The 20,618-nt window shown below is 38.6% G+C and overlaps 1 protein-coding gene across 1 annotated transcript; it reads left to right on the top strand.

The window, feature by feature from the left end:
• Window positions 1-6,065: 6,065 nt before the first annotated feature.
• On the top strand, window positions 6,066-20,134 carry LOC139116988 (uncharacterized). The gene is made up of 9 exons (XM_070679778.1): window positions 6,066-6,143; window positions 7,808-7,912; window positions 9,350-9,988; window positions 10,333-10,965; window positions 12,309-12,467; window positions 13,268-13,501; window positions 13,977-14,225; window positions 18,546-18,777; window positions 19,727-20,134. Exons 2-8 carry the CDS (start codon window positions 7,843-7,845, stop codon window positions 18,593-18,595), a joined length of 2,034 nt encoding a protein of 677 aa, XP_070535879.1. The 5' UTR covers window positions 6,066-6,143; window positions 7,808-7,842; the 3' UTR covers window positions 18,596-18,777; window positions 19,727-20,134.
• Window positions 20,135-20,618: the final 484 nt, after the last annotated feature.

The following is a 20,618-nucleotide window of genomic DNA, read 5'->3' as shown; positions in this document are numbered from 1 at the left end:
CGAGATACTTCTACGCAGTGTTTGAAAAATCGATAAGAACAAAGCTACGATCGACTCTTTTTTGTCGATCTTTTTCAGAGCTCGGTCGAGACAAGCCGAGAGTTGCAAAACGTACAGTGTTTTATAAGTAAGTGAGAAAAAATGAGAAATGCCCAGGTTACGTTTAGGGTACGAGAAATGCTATCAAAACACTAGTAAGCTGAGAACGGAGTGAATCCCAGCATTTTAACCATGTTTTACCATGGTTATACCCTAGCAAATTTATCGAAGAGTTTATATTCAGTGCTTTCTTCCGGTATAATACCAAGGCCCGTTAATCTTATCGACGTTTTGCAGAACAAATCGATATTCTAGACTGACGGATGTACGCATGTGCAACACTGATTGTACCTGCCGTATGAGACGTTCATCATGTTTTCACACGCCTGTACTTAAACATTATGGAAGAAGTTCACATGATAAGTTAGATTAAGGACATCATCCACTAACTTGCTATCTTTTGAAGTCTTTGCAAACCAAAAGGTATAAAGTTTGACAAAATTACTTTTGGATCAGATGACCCGTTCTGCCGATGCAGATATTGCACCAATAGACAACCGATGCACATATTGCACCAATAGACAACTAATGACACATCGACTCGGAAAAATGTGTAAGATTAGCTACTTATGTGTATGTGTACAGGACCTTAAGCGACACAAACGCGCCACACTCAGGCAGAAGGCTCGACTCCCTAAATAAAAAAAATATATATAGCAATGTCCTTACGATGAGAAAATTTGTTATATGGAAAGATAACTCACAATGCCATCGTTCTCATAGTATCGAAAGATGGCACAATCTTAAAGCAACAGCAGATCTTTCGTATGACGCACCCATCCATTTCTTGATTTAAGTTGATACTCAGTATAGTAACCCGTGCATCGTTTCAGTTCAAGGGCAGTTCACTTGGCTTGTCTTGTACAAAGGTACAGTCGAACTTGGCATTAAATGATTTGATGGAAAGATCATTTGAAAAGGGCACGAAAAATCAGATTTTATTTTACAATATTCATCAAACAAAATTTATTGATTCCGGCCGACTTTCCAAATCTGCGGAAGTATTGCTTTTCAAAATGGAAAATCAGTTATCGGACCACTTAGAATATACTAAGCTTTAACTGACTGGGGTGCCATTTCGTCGACAGACTCAATATAATGATGCAATTCATCGGACAAATGAACATCATCGTTTTCGTCCAGATTAAGTGAGAAAAGATTGCTAAAATAATAAACCAATCATGTAAATGGAAACAATTGCTAACTGTGTTGACGACCAATAAAAGGCAAATGACAGACCTATTTTTACATTTATATTTCAGCTAATATAGATTTTTCTTATCTTAAAAAGTACTTTTTATGGAGCGACACATTTCAAGTTCAGGGTTGATTTTTTTCCACATTCCTGCAAGGAATATAGGTCTTTGTTTCGGAGGAAACGACTCAATAGAGCATATTTCTTTTCTTTCACACTGAGTACATTCATTATCAAACCAATAAGGTTGTCTGCGAGTGGCTCTTGAACTGATGTAGTACGCCCTGTCTTTCAAGAGGTTTCGCAATTGGCTTAATTACGACCTTGCTCTCAAACAATGTTAATGTAATCACATACAGCAGTGTATGGATCTATTACAATATTTTCTAGATTTCAGTAATATTTGAAGATTAAAGATAATCAACAAATACTATCTCCCAATCCCAAACAAGATTTACAATGGCATTGTAACAGCTTACAGCGAAAATTTCTTTACTGGTACTATCTGTCGAGATTGAAAGATATGTGAAAATGATCTAATTCTGAGGGTAAAAAAATGGAAAATGAAGAGACAGTCATGAAGACACAACGTATAGCTAGCGCCCTCTTTGGCTGTACAGTAGCTTCTCCACATTGTGAACAATCATCATATGATCATGTGTTTTTCCGTTTCAGATATGCATCTTAAGGTGGAACGAAAGTGTCTCGCGAGGTTTCCCGCTAATATGAAACCTCATTGATCGACTCACTATATCGTTTATCTCTAACAACGGTAGAAACGGTGTGTGACGTAGCCTTCATATCAACATGCAAGAACTGTTTCTGCACTTTGCTACTTATAGTCAAGGTCTTTAGTTTATCATGAATTGATTTAGTTTTCCTATCAAGGTCATAAAACTAAATTTGATAATTTTATAGTTTTGGTTTGTGCCTTTTCTTCAGTCAGTTTAATGGGAAGGTTTTTATAAAACTAAACAGACGTTGATAACGCCATTCTTAATGTCAAATTTTACACACAGTCATCAAAATATCAGTTAAAATTTCCAGATGCTCTGTCCTTCCCCTAGTTTCATATGTCTGTACATTTTGTCATCTCTCAATCAAATAATGATTCCTTCCGCTTCTTTTTAGTGAAAAGAAAACTGAGGCAAAATTGATTAAAGACAGTTAAGATTTTCGTTCACTTTGAAATCTAAAACCACATTTGCTTTTCCACTGACAACTTTTTTAAATAATTCAGATTGAAAAGAGTTTCATCAGTGTTGGTCTTTTGTTTTAATTATTAAATTCTATTGAACTTTGCCAAGTCCTGTCACTATTTTCTGCCTGTTATTATATTTATTGGAGACCAAAAAAGCACTGTATCGCAGGGCCTCAAAACACGGCCAAATCAAGACGATGCAAGTAACTCGTTCATCGGCGCTGAAAACCAGAATCTTGTGTAAATTGAGTGATTCTGTTTCTCACCTTGGCAGTATTTAGGTTGCAGTGGCAGGTAGATCGAGCACGGGATCGATAGATCGAGCAGAAAACGATTGATCTAGCAAACTACCCAACCCACGGGCGCCTGTGCTATTTACCTCGAGAACTTCCAAGACGAACATTAAGAAGTAACGAAATGTACAATAAATATCCCAGTGTATCTATTATGTTTTTAATGGGAATCATACACAACTTTTTCTTGGCCGAATTAAGTCAAAATTTACGCGCAAGCGCAGATTCCGGTGCAACATCACGTCCGTCTGCCGCACGAACACATGTGACTTTAAAGTGAGATGCTTTCATTTACTTTCCACATCTAAAAATAACAGGTTTACAGACGCAATATCATTAAATATGTAAATGTAGGCACACAGGTGTTTTGCAGACAAGGGCTTTGTACACGAGCAGTGTTTAAGAATAGGTATACTTTGGCACAACTTAACGACTCTATTTATAACTTTTTTTGTAACATCACATGTCAGATACCTCTGTACACTTTTAACATCGGAATCATAAAAGTAAAAATCATACAAGCAAAAACCAATAAGAATACTAAATATTGGGTTAATCGTATTCAAATGAAGCCAGAAACATGGTCCTTCTTACACTAACTGCACGGTCAATTACTGACATATATACGGACCATGCATGGGGGTCATTTTGCTGTAACTCTTGATGTGTTTTCCATGAGATACAGCTTTTTGGTTCTATTCCCAACTAATACCAAAATGCCCGTTGTTCATCTAGCCAATATTTCTCGTATGTGTGTAATATATTATATCATGAAAGTAAATTCTAGTCCGGATCAGAAAGGATTGTACAACTACGAGCCATGTTGTGTGTGCTTGTGTTTTCTCCTTGTCTTGTTTGTAGAAATATAGTTAGATTTTGACGCAGATGTACAAGTAAAACTCTATTAGCTGTAATGTTTAATGAAAAAAGTGCACAAGCTCAAAGTTGAGCTGTTTAGCATGCTAGGCAATGCTTGAGTGGCCTTGTGGTCATCTTGAGTGGCCTTGTGGTCATCATTGAATTATCGCTACCAATGCAATATGGATTTAGTAGCCATGCTTTTCAGGTTATCTCCGTAGAAGTCCAATATGCAGAATTCACAGTCTTAGAAAGGAATTGGATAGCCAATTAGGTCGTGTTTACAAAAAGTGGCGAGGGGGTGCTGGAGGAATTCAGGGGGGTTCGAAAATTCTTGGGGTAGTCGAGGAGAGACTTGAAAGTTTTGCCCTGCCTATAGAGGACCTGAAAATGTTTTGGCTCCCAACATTTTGATGTCGTCCAATGGTTCTGATGTTAGAATTAAGTAAACAAAATCTAGAACTGTTTGTCGCATTTTATGACTTTAATTTCGAAAAAATCTTAAAGTGGATGAATGCCATTAAATTTTCGTAAAAAGAACAAGTTGGCCTTGTAATGGGGCAAGAGCTGCAACTGTTGATAATTTTTTTCAATATTTCTATGCAATGTATCAAACAGTTTCTCGGTGTCTCTCTACAGCCTGCTGAAAAACACAATATTCAGTTTGTCAACAAAGCTTGTTTGTCTAAATATTGGTGATAACTGAATTATAGTTAACACTGAAAGTTATTTGTCAATGATACACATGCACAATACACGTAGGCTGTGTTGGCAAGCTGAATAGTGGACAGCTCAACATGCTGTAGGGAGTAGAACAAGAACGCACTTGTGTAAACTGAACAAAAATATTGTCAAAATACAAAGTTATGACCGTGAGTACCGAAGGGCACACAAAGACTACACCAATAATAAAAAAAGAAAAGGCACAAGGCACTGCTGACAGTTTACTGTGAGGAAGAAGATTGAAGATCTTAAAAACTTTTGAACAAAACCAATCAACTATAAATAGTGAACTGTCACTTTCAATTCATTAGGGGAAGGCTGCATTAACTTGCATGGTACTGAAACCCGAGTCCTTGCTTTACCGACTCGGGTGACAAACAAAGGACTTTTAATCCCCAAGGTGTGAATGTTCCATTGTTCTGTTTATCTAATCCAGCTGGTGCCATTGTAGTGCCATTGTAGGAAAGGCACATCTGTGAAATTGATCCTCTAGGGAAGTCGGGTATTTCGAAGTTAATGAAGCTTTCCCGTAATGTGAAATTACATTTGAAGTCCATCTCTGCGCAGCTGCTCCCTAATTAGGAACTAGCTGATCATCATGATTATCTGTTATACTATTTTCCGCAACATTGGGTTGATTTATTGCAAAACGACGATACTTAAGTGCCTTTACATTAATATTATAAACGAACATGTTTTAGTGCGACAGCCGGTAATCAAATAACATTGTGTATTTGCTGAGGTATGTGTGACATTGTACAAGTTTGAAATAAATGCAACAATATGAAGTAACGAGTGCAACGCTTGTGGAAGCCGTATACTTACAATAGTATTTTTAAATAATATTTTGAATCGTCGATTGGAAATCGTCGAAAGGAAATTCGCTATTTTAAAGTACTGCGCACGTGCAAAGTGACAAGATTTCGCCCATTCGCCTCCTCGCATCCCCTCCCTGCAGGCTGTACCCTAGATACTTATTTGCATCCTTTAAGTCATCTTGATTGTAGGTCTATTAAGGGAGCGTTCAGTTATTATGGCCGGGGTCGGACCGGCAAAATCTTCCTGTACATCGGTCAAAATAAGTGAACCCCCACCCATTGTACCAAAAATTTGATGAACCCCCCCCCCCCATTTTAAGATTTCACTAAATTCATGCCCCCCTATTGCTTGAGTAAAGCATAAAATTCTGTAGAAGTCGATGTCTAAAGAACATTTTTCGTGAGGGACAAGAACATAAATCCCGGTCTTTCGTGAAAAAAACAACTTTACAATGTAAAGACATTCTATCAAAATAAAAGCTCTTCCTCATGTTGCAAACGGGACAACTGTGTTTTTCTTGTCTTCATGGTCGCTGTTTCCTGTGACTCTTCACAAAATGTCCGAATATTGTGTAAACGCAATGTGTTCTCTCCAACCTAGGACTGATCATTTTGACGGTGTTCTGGAGACATAAAATGGAAATCGGCCCCACTTTTGCGCTTTTACGTTTCCTTGTTTTAAAATTTATAACACCATGAAGCAGTAAACGTAGTTTTCATATTTACATAAATTATTGGTTATCCTAATGATCTGCGATATGGATTCAGTGTGTGCACATCTGGTACAAGGGGTGTCAGGTGACAACTCGACGATAAGGATGTCACGTGAGTGCCATAAATGGCAATGCTGGCGCTAAGTGTCTGATTATGTTAATATTCCATTCATGTACACAATATATAAATGTTTCAACTCGTCAATGCCAAGTACTTCTTTCAGGAGCTAGCTCTATCGTAAGGTAAGACATGTTTATCCCTCTGCATGTAAAACCGTTTTGAATTTATAGAGTACACGAGCGTAACATGCATATGGTTCTTTACAAGTAAATTCATATCTAAACTATTCTGTTCTTTTGCATCCAACACTTTACTTCCCCGAGAAGTCGTGTACGTTTAACGAAGATCCTGTTGCGATATCGTTTTATTTTTTTCAACGTTTCCTTCAGAAGGTTCAGGGTTTGGCGTTTGTAAAACTCTTATTAGAGAGATTTAGTTACACGTAATTACGTGTACGTCGGACGGCGCGCAGTGGCGTACGCGTGTGAGAGGTTTAGTTGTGCGTTCCCGATAATTTTGCCGCATATTTTGCTCAGAAACATGCGAAATTCGTGTAATTTTTAAGAAACATGAATTTTGATACGTGAGGACCACTCTTATAGTAGCTCGTTGTACCCTCGAACAACCTTAAATCAGCCGATTTACTTTGATACAGTTATTTATGTGGTTTAGAGAATTCTTTTTGGAGGCGTCAGACAAAAAGTGGAATGCGACTACAACATTTCGTTCATGTAAGGAAATTATGGCAAGTACTCCTTGTACAGTTGCAAACTCTACGAATTATTCTGATATCAAAGATGTTTGCTTATTTACAATGATAACTTTTGAGTTTGCTTATCTAAATTCGTGGAAATCATTAAGAAAATCTCAAAAATACTACACGTAATTATAACTACGTGTGGAAGTGTTGTTTGACGTTCGGAACGTCTGTGCTACACGTACGCGACGTCTGGTTATCAAGTGACAAAGACGCTACGCGTACTGATCGAACGTAATTACGTGTAACTAAACTTGCTTAAGGTAGAGCGCGCCTCTGGGACAGACATTCAGATTCTCAAACTTTCACAATGCTTTTCTGATCTACCACTTGCGGGGCTTGGTACAACAAAAGTTTTCGCCGTCGTAGTTTTTTCGAAAACCGACAATTTTATTTTCCTCATAGAGTTAACAATGGGATGGTGGTCAAATAAAAACAAAAACAAAATAAAAATATCTTCAAAGACTACTTCATCAACAAATGATAACAATCACATGACTTCAGAAACAAAATATTCTCAAGGATGAATATTAATATAAACGACGCTTGTCATTGGGTAGAAGAAATGTATTTTAATCAAACCAGACAAACCTTGGAAAACACAAAGAAATCCAAGAAATCTACTTTGTATTGTCGAGTTATCAATTTCAATTGTTCCAAAGCTAATTAAACAGCAAGCGACATTGGTATGTCTGGTCGAGCATGATAATTTACAAACCTAATGTGGACTCATAGATAGCATGCATGTTATTATTCCATGGTCATGCGCCAGCACAGTATCAGACAGAGACCTATCATGTATGGATGCCTAGCTTGGAAGAGTAACATGTTAAACTTTTGCGTTAATAAATCAAACATAATTGAGAGCTTCTTGAAAGGAAATTTTATCAATGTATTAAGACTTTAGATAAAATATGAGTAATTATGAAATACAATATTTACAAGCAAGTATCTCTCTCTCTCTCTCTCTCTCTCTCTCTCTCTCTCTCTCTCTCTCTCTCTCTCTCTCTCTCTCTCTCTCTCTCTCTCTCTCTCTCTCTCTCTCTCTCTCTCTCTCTCTCTCATAACTTCCCGTATTTCATGAATTAGTTCCTTGAATTAAATCAGCGACATTGGGCCTTCCTATGATAGCAGGTATGAGAAAGCTAATACCTTTGTACGCCTATCTGCTGTTGGTATGCAAGCTTGCTGCCGGTAAGTATACTTAGAATCTTCAACATTGTGTCATATAGTTACCATTCATTAAGAGGTTAAACTTGTATAGATATACCTTTTGTTCTTTTTTCCAGCATTTTATTCATTCTCTTTCAAATATAGTTTGTCTACTGAAAAATCATGTCGAAATTACCCATTTTCAACAAGTTAACGCCGCCTATACATGTATGTCAAACGTTATCTTTTATTAATTTGTGAGAATAAATTTTCATCAAATAAACATTACTTCTTGCGTGCAAAGTTAATACGTTTGTTGTCTGTTGCTGTTTCATTTTTCAATAAAACATATTTATAATTGATTCATGTTGTGCGTGTTATTAAGTTTAACTCGGGATATTTTACCAAACAGCATTCAAATGAGGGTTGTTCTTCCATCGAGTAGGTTTATATCAAAATAGTGCAGTTATGTCAGATTAACAAGTTTTGGCAGTTACTCGCCTTACACACGTGGTAAACTGTCCTCGGCAAATAGATTCTAATAAATCTCAACATACAAAAACTGTGTTTTATTCCATTCACGTGATTTGTAAAGTCTTTCAGTGGAACAGAGACAACAAAATTTCGTTGAATGCTTCCGAAGAGTTGTGCGTATTGATATTATATATCCATTTATGCAGAGGTCGGAGAAGTTTCTATTGGCGGAAAGATGTAAAAAGTATAAAATCAAGACATTTGGTTTAGGTTGGTAATCCTGCAAAATGAAGGAGAAAAAGGGTTTGACCATTCTGCGAATATCAGCTTAAGATAACCAACCGAAACGGAAATCGAGACAGTCACATGAAGACAAATTTAAAAGAATATGGTAGGATGTTCATGCGACTGAAAACGATATTTTTATAACAAATATAAATTTCTGTAAATTCCCGGACTAAATAAAATCATGACATTTTTATTCAAATGCATTAGAGTGGATTTTCCCGTAAAATGTACATTGAAGATGAAAATATACTAATGGGGACACCGATGTCGGGCGAATTTTCGCCACCTAAACATAACACAATCGCTTGTTACTGAATGGCAAAGGTGTTCACCTAATAAAACCATGATGCCCCACGTTTAGTTTGAAATTAAAAAGGGGCGAATAGACGCCATTAAATGACGCTATGGAATAAAACAACTAAATGTTTTTGTTAACCAGTGAAAGATTTCTGCCTTCAAATGTCCTACATGGATGATATATTGTTCATATACATACCAAGAAAATACTCATAACTATATTAGTTGGGAAATCGCGAATTTGACATTTTTCGTTGCTCTGTGGGCTATTATTTAAATTTCATTTGCTTGCCCTATATAAAATGTATATTTTATCTGAACGACCATGACAGTGACAGCTTACCATAAATTCCGTAGGTGTTGTTTGTATTACATGTCGTTTGGGGTCGTAGAAATCAGTGTCTTTTGAATTTCACGCAGGACTTCCCGAACCTGTGGCGTTTTGGCCCCTCAACGGCATCCATTTGCTGAAGGATATCTCGGGCAACGGTAACCATGGTATCGCTGGCCCTGATGTCCAGCTGGAAACTGACGTTGAAAACGCAAGAGACGGAGCGTACCAGTTCAATGGCAACCAATTCTCCTACGTCGAATTCCCAAACAACGGCGCATATGATACTGATCAAGATTTGACAATCGTGATGTACGTAAAACCAATGGGAGGTGACGGCCCGTTATTCGATTTTGGAAATGGCCAAGGAGTGAGCATGCGCGCCGGAGGCAGATCTTTTACGATTCAGCTACGGAAACGAAATGGAGCCACTGTTTCAAATTCTTTTTCCACTTCAAGTTTGGATCAGAACGGCTGGAACTTTCTAGGACTCACATACAAGTATGCAGAAGCAGGAAATACCAACATGTGGGTCATGGGAGTGGCTATGGGTGGCACGGCGGCTGGACAAGCAGACTTGGGAACCCAGCATGACGTGAGAATGGGAGCTCACCCGAACAGTGGAGGCTATTTACGGGCTATGGTCACATGCGTCAAAGTCTTCAACGCAGCATTGACAACAATGGAAATGTTTGAAGCCCGACAGGATTGTAACATGGGTAGGAAAGGTAAGTAAGTAAGTAAGTAAGTAAGTAAATAAGTAAGTAAGTAAGTAAGTAAGTAAGTAAGTATGCATGCATGCATGCATGCATGCATGCATGCATGCATGTATGTATGTATGTATGTATGTATGTATGTATGTATGTGTGTGTGTGTGTGTGTATGTATGTATGTATGTATGTATGCATGTATGTAGGTAGGTAGGTAGGTAGGTAGGTAGGTAGGTAGGTTAGTATGTATGTATGTATGTATGTATGTATGTATGTATGTATGTATGTATGTATGTATGTATGTACTCTACATAACTATTATTGAAAGATGATTTAGTGCGTGTCTTTATATCATTTTTCAGAAAGTCTCAACCCGGTAGCATCATGGCCACTGAACAAACACCATGAATTGAGGGATGTGTCTGGTAATGGTAACCATGGCGAAGCAGGTTTCGATTTGGAATTTGACGAAAATGTGGAAGGCACCAAGGCTGGGGCTTACAAGTTCAAGGGCAATTTATTCTCATACATAGAGTTCCCTAACAATGGCGCTTACGACACGAGGAGATCCACGACGCTGCTGTTATACACATATCCAGAATGGGCAAATGGTCCAATCTTTAGCTTCAAAGAAGAGGGCACAGGCGTTGCATTGACACAGACTCCGCATATATATCAGATAAAGATAATGGGTCGAGATGGAGTACTGATAACCAATGTTGAGACAAATGCCTACTACAACTTCTGGAACTTCGTCGGCTTCGGTTACGATTACGACACGGGGAATGTATACTCAATCAACAGATACAAATACCAGCATTCTAAAAACATTGGCCAGGTAGAATTACTGACCAATGACGTTGTACGAATGGGAGCAGCCACGTGGTCCAGCAGTTATTTCAAAGGTGTGGTGACGTGCGTTCAGGTGTATGACAGACTCCTGACAGAGAGCGAAATATTTGCGGCCTCGGAGACATGCACGATGGGAAGCAGCTGTGAGTACGCAGTTACAATTCTCGCTACCTTGAAGGTATACAGTCACCAGTAATCTAAATATGCCCATATATGGTCAAAGGGGCGTTTCTTGGTATTCAAACTGCCCATGTGAGAGCGTTGTTTTTTAAAAGCGGCCACCCGCTTAAAATCTGTGATTGGTTAGATTTTCTCTTTCCATGGTAACTGTGGCAAAATTGGAACAGGTGACAGTATACCTTGCTAGTAGGGCAAATTACATGATACTGAAAGCAATGCTGGTAAATTCAAAGAATTTCGAGATCACGACCTCATGATAACAACACAAATGTAATCGCTGCCATGGCAATGAGCGATCGAACCTGAGCGCGACATTGCATTCTGTTAGGCGCACAATATTTTCAGCTGAAATAGAACCCAGATGTAATACTACAGCGGAGATGGTTGAAATTAGCTGGTACCTTAAGTTGTGCTTGTCTTACGAAATCAAACCCTCTTGTCTAGCTCTAAACAAGAGGCTCAACCTGCACATGCGCAGTGTCGTCGTTTAAATTATCAAAAGTGAAAGCTATTTCTCAAATCACATTTAAGAATGATCTCCTTATAGACTCAGTTCATTATGCTTTCGGCATCCCACTTGTTCTACCCCTTGAACTATGACTTTTAGTGGATATGGATTCACAAGGATGGCAATATCCGACTGTGCAAATATAAAAACTTTGAAGTTTATTTGAATTATTTTGTCAGTGGTAGCCAATTTAGGATTGTGTGTTCATTGGAAAAACTCCAAGACAATTAGTCTCTTCTTTAACCTGGACTGTAATCATGGATCACAGAGCTATCAGGCAGGATACATTTTAGAATTGAAAATGTTATTGATTGACGAACAACAGATGTTCACGACAGAGATTTGAATTCGACGTCGCTGTGTGATCCGAAAAAAGAAAAGTAGTTTCCGATCATGCTTTCAGGTAGAACGCGCCTCGGGAACAGATATTCGGAGTCTCTGATTTTTACAGTTCTTCTGATCTACCATATGTGGGGAAGGAGGGGGGGGGGCTCATTTTCAAGCAATTGGATTAAAAATCATTTTCACCGTCTGAGATTTTCGTACACGAAAATTTGATTTGGACCCATTGAGTTAACTCAAGAATAGCGGCCGTTTTGAATTTCAAATATCTGCAAACCCCAATGTTGCATGGTAAAACGTGAATTGTATTTTTGATTTGGTAGAATAAGGTTAAAAGTTTCATTGATGAAATTTTGAGCAAAAGCTTAAGTCGTCCACTTTCGAGTCGAGGTGCGTACTAACTTAAGATGTACGTCACTACTATGTAGTGTAAGTGTTTTGTTTAATTTGTTACAGCACAAGTAACGCTGCCCCCAACGGCCGCACCGACTCCAAAACCAACTACGGAAAAGCCGACCACGGCAAAACCAACTACGGAAAAGCCGAGTACGGAAAAGCCAACCACGGAAAAACCAACTACGGCAAAACCGACCACGGAAAAGCCGACCACACCAGGTGTGTTGTTTTTGCCTAAGACATTGTGTCCGGCCATTTTTGCCCAGACGACTTTGCTTGCTTCTTCGATAAATTACAGCCTGAATTCGATCATTGGTTGGATTGAAATTTGAAAATATTAACATTGTGAAAATGCACTTACTACCATTATTCTCTTTATAATCACGATAAACAGGCAAACATATATCATGTTACGAAAAGATGCATGATATTAGGAAAATAATGTGTCTATGAGTGGCGTTTTAAGTGTTGTAATTAAGCCATGTACTACGTAAGCACGACGCTACATTGATAATGTCTTAAGAAAACAAAGTACTTTGAGAAAATATAAAGGATTTGATATCACCCATCACAATACATTAATATTGCGCTCTCTACAATGTGTCGTATTAGAGAGAGAGAGAGAGAGAGAGAGAGAGAGAGAGACAGAAGAAAAGAGGGAAATGTAGAGAAATGCAGAGAAAGACTGAGACAGGAATACAGAGAGAAGATACACTGCACAGTATTTACAGCTTACAAAGTCATACAACAATCTCCTTTTGAACTGAAAGGATAATCTCTAACGTTCGGTAATTTTTTCATTATTGTTGCTCTACACAGCGAGTGTTTTTTTTCTTATACTGTAAAATGTTATGTACGATATATGGCGAATTATTGATGTATTTACTTACTTTTTATCTTGATTGGGGAGTAAAACTAGAAAATGGTGTTAAAGATTAAAAAAGAAATTCTCGAAACAATATCACAATTTAGAGTTACTGGTGCTTTTACAAAAGTTTAAAAACATTCAATGTTCGCAGCGTGTACTGTGCCGAGTGGTCTTACAAATATTGCCGTTGACAAGACAGCTAGTCAAATATCCGACGCTGGCAGAGCTGTAGCATCTAGAGCAGTCGATGGAAACAAGAACAGTGATTTCAAGAAACGGTCTTGCAGCAAAACTAGAGGCGGACTTGAACCCTGGTGGATGGTTGACCTTGGTTCTAGGCAAGATGTCTACCAGGTCACTATCACTAGCAGACAAGATTGCTGTGGTGAGTTACTGTGGTTCCATGTTTTCAGTTTGAGTAAAGATAAAGTCGCGGTCAATATCTGACTTTGTTTGCGAGGACCCTTGATGTCAGGCAAAAGTGGTCATAAGGTCGGTAAGCTTCTCGCGTGAACTTATTTTGAGGCTGGTGTAGTACATGAAGTTTTCGCAATCTTGTTTTTCAGACAAATCAAAAATCTTATTTTTCACTTCAAAGTTCACATTGGTATAGCGGCTATAGTTTAATTTAAAAATCCGTATTTTTTTATCAAACTAGTTTGTCCAAAGCCAAAATAAGTGTGGTGACCCCTGACCTTTATTCTTGATTTTGAAAGCGAATGGTTTCAAGCGACATTTAGGAAAGTTTGAACAAAAGGTTAATTTTTATAACCATTGATTAAAAACACTCCATGGGTATGTTACCATCTTACAATACATATTACGATGCATAATTTTATCACCGTGTATGCCTTATACAGCTAACCAGTTGATTAACGCTGAAGTACGAGTTGGCGACAACCCGGATGACTTCACTGCAAATAGCGTTTGTGGCGTTAAGATTGGCGCGAACGACGTTGGAAAAGAAACCATCGAAATCATCTGTGACTGTGGGGCGCCCCTCAGAGGGCGCTACGTCAGTGTTCAACGTGTGGGATCCCGAGGAACCCTTACCTTGTGTGAAGTTGAGGTCCTGGCTGATGCAAACGCTCCTCCAATCACAGAAAAACGTAAGTGAACATACAGTTACCGACTGGTTGAAACGTGTTCCCATGCATGTATACTGTAAGGCTATCTGAACACCTCGATAAAATTTTATTCATTTTCTCCTATGACACAACTTACCATTTTACGCGTAGAGTGCGAGCGTAGCTGTTACGACTGCGGTAAATTCAAAGATAGTCATCTCTTTCTGAAGTTCCCGGAAATAACAATATTTTAAATTCACTCGTATAGTCACTCATATACTGTTTGGGGAGAAGAGCGAGACCGACAGAGGTACAGACAGTCTGTAAAGCACGCAGACACAGACAGAGATCGAAAGAGCATACATACATACATACATACATACATACATACATACATACATACATACATACAAGTAGAGACAGACAGACAGACAGGGCGATATATGCAAACGAAGTCAGACGCATTTAGAATAACAATTATATTACCATGCCCTGTCCATAGCGTTTTAATTGGTCGAGCTGAACCACGTGACTGCCCACAAATACGCAGTAATGGTTCGTTTTCATGCCCGTGAATATGAATAATATCGTGAACATAGTAACTTTACGGCTAAAATGACAATTGTGATTTGTACGACTATCATAATCAACCACAAAATAAATATGGAGCATTTGTGGGCTAAGTTTAGACGCTTTTTTCAAACAAATCTCCGGATTTGCAAAATTTTTGCAGCGCGCGCACTACTCACTGATAGGTTCTGGGGCTCCGTTGTCGTTCGCACGGGAAATGTTCGTAAATTTTGACGGTTTTTCGGGGTTCGTTGATAATATAATTGAAATAACAGACTCCGCGCTGATCATTAACGTTTATTTATGGGTGCGGGCGAGAGGAAAGCCAAATTAACGGGCTCGGCAAGCCTCGCCCGTTAATTTTTGGCTTTCCTCTCGCCCTTGCCCATAAATAAACGTTAGTGGTCAGCGCGTCGCCCGTTATTTCTATAATAAAAAGCACATTTGCATATTGATCAACGAGAGTGGGTAAAAGTGTTCTACCTGATAGGTCGCCTTTTGCGAGAAAGCTCAAATCATGACTGTCACATGATATCCATGTGACCAACAAACAAGTCTATTGTGGGTCATCATACTCCGTGCAGTCTTTGACAAGGACTCTTCCACAAGGGCTCGTATGGGTTGTAGGAACATTAAATAACCCAGAGTATTAAATTTCCCGTTCACCAGGCCCTGGTCCTCTCCTCTCCTTTGGCCGAAGCTTACATTTAAGATGAACATTCTTATCTGCTTGAAAAAAAATAGGCCTAGATCCGTGCCGTGAATTTATCAAAGCAATCAAGTGATGGACACCAATCATACCAACTTCAGACTTTCTGACATATTCCTACAAACCAAGGGTGGCAACGGTTGACCAGCAAGCTGTGGTGAATAATACTTGTACTTTTGCTCATGCGTACTTTCCCAAGTACCTACTTGTGTTAGTACTCGCACTACTCGTCATAGCTCACTGGTCGGGCACAGCTACTGTTGGTTGGTACTATAAGGACTAAAACCATTCCAATTATTTCCTGATCTATACGACTTGTAGGGGTTCATTTTGAAGCCCATGGAGTAAGAAACACTTTCATCGTCGAAGTTTTTTTGAAATCGAAAATTTTATTTTTTCAAAGAGTTAACTCAAGAATGGCGGCCATTTTGAATTTCAAATATCGCTAAATCTTGGGTAATGTTTCTCTCGTACCAACATTTTATGATGAATATTCCGATTCACTTAAAAACACAAACCAACCCCCCAGACAGAGTAGAGCCGAGAGCTCCAAGTAGGCAGAGACTGTTTCGGAGTATTGGACTTTGTAGCACAGCACCCATGGAAGACTACACATTCCTCACCCATAGGTGTGGTGATCCAGATTAAGCTGATGTGTAAGGGACTGGACACGAATTACAGGGGGGTGGACCGGTGTTTTTTGAGGGTGGGTCGCCATTTTTCGCGCAAGCATTTTTGAAGGGTCATAAAATTTTGTGTATGCCTATGGGGGAGGGTCACCTTTTTTATGCATCAAAGCTGAAATTGCATGTGCACGTATTGAAGAATATGGAATACTGAAAAAAGAAAAAATACCTCCTGGCACTTTCATTTTCTGCCATTTCCATTTTCGGCGCGCCCTTCGGGTGCAAGTTTAAGGGTATAATAAACAATGTATTGATGATCCAAGCAGCCACATTGATTTAAATTGTCATGATTTCTACTTATCCAACTCCTCTATTGTGCATAACTGTCCCCTATTATGACTCTTTCAATAAAAATTTGGGAGATCACTTATTTGATATCATTCTCCCATTGGCAATACATTGGGTATAGGTCGGTGTCAAATGTTCATGTCGCCGTATGTACATTTTTTATTGTTTGAGGACATTGACAGAATACAAACTATTCAGAATAGTGCAAAATGTCATCAATAACAACTGGAAGCTTCAGGTCGAACAACTTTTGAATAACAATTTAGGATCACATAACCTATGAGTTATTTGTAGTGTCCTCATAGCCTACAATGTATAGTGAATCAACATTTCGATGAAATTCCAAAATCAAATTTCTTGCACAACCATGGACTTGAAAACACTCTGGTCTAATCATGAACATTAATACTAATAATTAGGTGTACATAAATGCACAGATTTACTTAGTTTTGTATTGGAAAAAAAATTCATAGTTTTGTCATAGACTGCCATGTATAGTGAATCAACATTTCAGTGATATGCCTAAATGAAATTTCTTGCACAACCATAGACTTGAAACCACTCTAGTCTTATCATGAACATTTATACCAATAATCGAGTGTACATAAATAGACAGATTTGCCAAGTTTTGTATTTTAAAACAATTATGGCATCATGGGCCAGTGGCTAGAGCAGTGGACTCACGATCACAGGATGGTGAGTTCGAGCCCCGGCATGGCCACGGTGTTGTGTCCTTGAGCAAGGCACTTTATTCCACATTGCTTCTCCCCACCCAGGAGTGATGGGTACCTGGTAGGACAGTGGTTGTAATGTGTGTGTTTAGCTCTGCTGCGCTTATTGGCTGCACATGTGAGCTGTAGTTTGCTCCCCAGGGAGTTGAGTGGTATCATATTAGGTCCAATGACCAGGGGTAATAATAATTGTAAAGCGCCTTGAGCACATGTACTTGTGGATATGTGCGCTATATAAGAACCCAATATTATTTTATTATTATTATTCTTACTTTCGTAATAGACTACAATGTATAATGGATGAACTTTTTATGCGAAATTCCAAAAACAAAGTTCTTGTACACAGATGCACGTATTACCACCCTCTTCTAATCAAGTACAATTATGTAAATTATTCAGGGTCCATATATGCACAAAAAGTGCATATCATTAATTTTGAAAGAATTTTTTTACAGTTTTGTCATAGACTCCCATGTATAGTGGATCAACATTTTGAGTGAAATTCCAAATTAAAGTATCTTGTTCACATGTGCACTTGTGAACAACCCATGCTAATCAAGTATATTTATATCAGTTATTAAACATATATAAATGAACAGATATTGCTAGTTTTATATTGGAAAATACACCTTCATAGTTTTCTTATAGTCAACTACCATGTATAGTGAATCAATATTATCGATGAAATCTAAAAATTACATTGTTTGTACATGCATGCACTTTTTACCTGCCACTTCAAGCAAAGTACATTTACATGAATTATCACACACATTTACATGAATTATCACATTTTTTGGACAAAGCGTTATATCAGCCACATTTTGCCTTCCTTTTGGGAGGGGGATTTCAAAAGTAAAGCAAGTCAGAAGGGTGGTCTTGTTTGGGGGTATTGAGTAACAGGGGAGGGTCATTTATTTTCATGCACGGATACGGGAGAGGGTCACTAATTTTTGTGCATGAACTTTTGAAGGGTCACTATTTTTGATGCAGCGGTGTTTCAAAAAACACCCCCCCCCCTGTAATTTGTGTCCAGTCCCTAAGTCGCATTGATATCATGTGACTATCATATAATCAGCTACATTACATCACGAGATCTGTTTCTGCGGGGGCACTCCTCCTACCACCAGCAGGCTCCTAGGAAGTACTAGTGATGTAGTGTGGCACTCATAGGATCATATATCTCATATCACGTGATCTGTTCCAGCGTAGGACACTTTTTTAACAACTATCCAGTACAATCATTCGGCAGTCGAATGATGCATGAGCTACTTCACATCAGATTACCTAAGCATAAATTACTTACCCTACTGATAAGGGTGACAATGAACACAAATGCTGTCTTCGCATCGACAATGTATATCACATTTAATACTTGCAGAATGCGAGGCGCCCAGTGGGCTCAACAATTTTGCCCTTGGTAACGGCTAGCCAGAGTTCAGATAGCGGTAAGAATGTTGCGTCAAGGGCTGTTGATGGTGACAAGAACAGCGACTTAGCGCAGAAGTCGTGTAGTAAAACAGGATACGAGGAAGATCCCTGGTGGATAGTTGACCTCGGTTCCAGCCAAGACGTCTACCAGGTCACTATCACAAACAGACAAGACTGCTGCGGTGAGTTTCTTATTCTAGTGATCAGACACTGGTACTTCTCTTGGCTTGTTGTAGGAAATATAGCAGTTAAAAAATGTTAAAGGTATACAGTCACCTGTAATCTAAATATCCCCATATATAATCGAAGGGGCGTTCGTTGATATTCAAAATGACCACGTAAAGGCGCTGTTTTTAAAAAGCGGCCATCCGCTTAAAATCTGCGATTTGTTAGATTTTCTCTTTCAATGGTAACTGTAGCAAAATTGGAACAGGTGACAGTATACCTTTAAAGTTATTAAAGTAAAATGTTATTGTCACAATGCCTAGACATTTTATTGGCAATGTTCACTCGTCATGAGTGATTCCAACATCGATGATAACTGTAAGACATCATGATCACTTCATGTGTGCAATTCTCTGTGATGAAAATTACTGCTTTCACTTTCATCACAATGTATAGCACGCTTCCATGACAAATATTCTGACTCAAAAGCCTTCAAATTGGTCAGTTTATTGTCCAAGAAGCTGAAAATTTAATATTTTTGGAGGGATTTATGGAAATGAATGCAATTTCACACATTCACTCTGTTGAAGAATAGGATGTTGGTGAAAGAGATGACAGTGACGCAATAGGTGATGCTACGATGGGTGTAACTGTGGTGGCGATGTTTACGGTTGCGGTAGCAGTGAAAAAAACTGATTTTATACCTTGTTTAGTTTTCCTTAGGTGTCGTTAAAGTGACAATTTTTTTAAAAAGACCCTTGCATCATAAAATAGTGTCTCTCATCCTGATTATTAATGCACGAAATGAAATTGCCCAACCCAGACTGTTGCCTAAAAAATGGTGACTCTTGCCGCCATTTTACAAACCGATTAATTCTGCACAGGTCCTCGATGAATTTTACATTCGAAGCGTTTATCAACTCTCTGCGTACAACATAATTTACGAATGACGCCTCTCTATTGTAGCTGAAAAGTTGATAAGGGCTGAAGTACGAGTTGGCGACAAGCGAGTAAGCTTCAAAAAGAATGCTCAATGTGGCGCCAAGATCGGTCCAACCGACGTAACCAAGGAAACCATCGACGTCATCTGCGACTGTGGGGCGCCCGTCAATGGACGTTTTGTGAGTGTGCAGCTTGTGGGAGTTAAAGCAGCCCTGACGTTGTGTGAGGTTGAGGTCATGACCGTAGGAGGCGCACCGCCCCCTCCCCCTACAACAGAAGCCGTGAGTGAATTCACTACTGCAGAACGTAAGTTAATATACAGTTACCCAGAATTGTTGACGGATTGAAATATCAAATTTCAACACAGCAGCTCAATCACCTGTAACTTTTGACGCCGTTTCTGTTACTCTAGTTCTATTATTTATTATTCTTTTATTTATTATTATTTATCCATGTTCTACTCACAAAATCACGTTAACATTGCACAGTCATCAACATGTGAACATAATTTATATGTTTGTAGCATGCAAAGTACACCATAGACCATAGTAGACCATAGTACACCGTTTGGCTTTTTTGTCTTACCGTCTGCCTTTTGTTCCTTTTGTTTACATAATAATATTTTTTTCCTCTTGTAAATATTTCATTCCATTGGAGGACTGGCTTTGTATAGGTGATTTGCACCTGTTTCAGTCACCCTTTCAAATGTAGACATTTCTCCTGTGTTTATCTTGAATAAATAAATAAATAAATAAATAAATAAATAAATAAATAAATAAATGAATGAATGAATAAAAAGTCAATATAAACATTTTTCGGGAGGCATTGTGGGGCAGTGGATAGGGTACCGGGCTCACTTTCGGAGGATGGTGAGTTCGAGACCCAGTAGGTCCAGAGTAATGGACTCACTGTCAGA

The sequence above is a fragment of the Ptychodera flava genome, chromosome 2, assembly GCF_041260155.1.
Source record: "Ptychodera flava strain L36383 chromosome 2, AS_Pfla_20210202, whole genome shotgun sequence".
Classification (NCBI taxonomy): domain Eukaryota; kingdom Metazoa; phylum Hemichordata; class Enteropneusta; family Ptychoderidae; genus Ptychodera; species Ptychodera flava.
The sequence above is the reverse complement of the archived record's forward strand: the minus strand, read 5'-3'. Positions and strand labels throughout refer to the sequence as shown.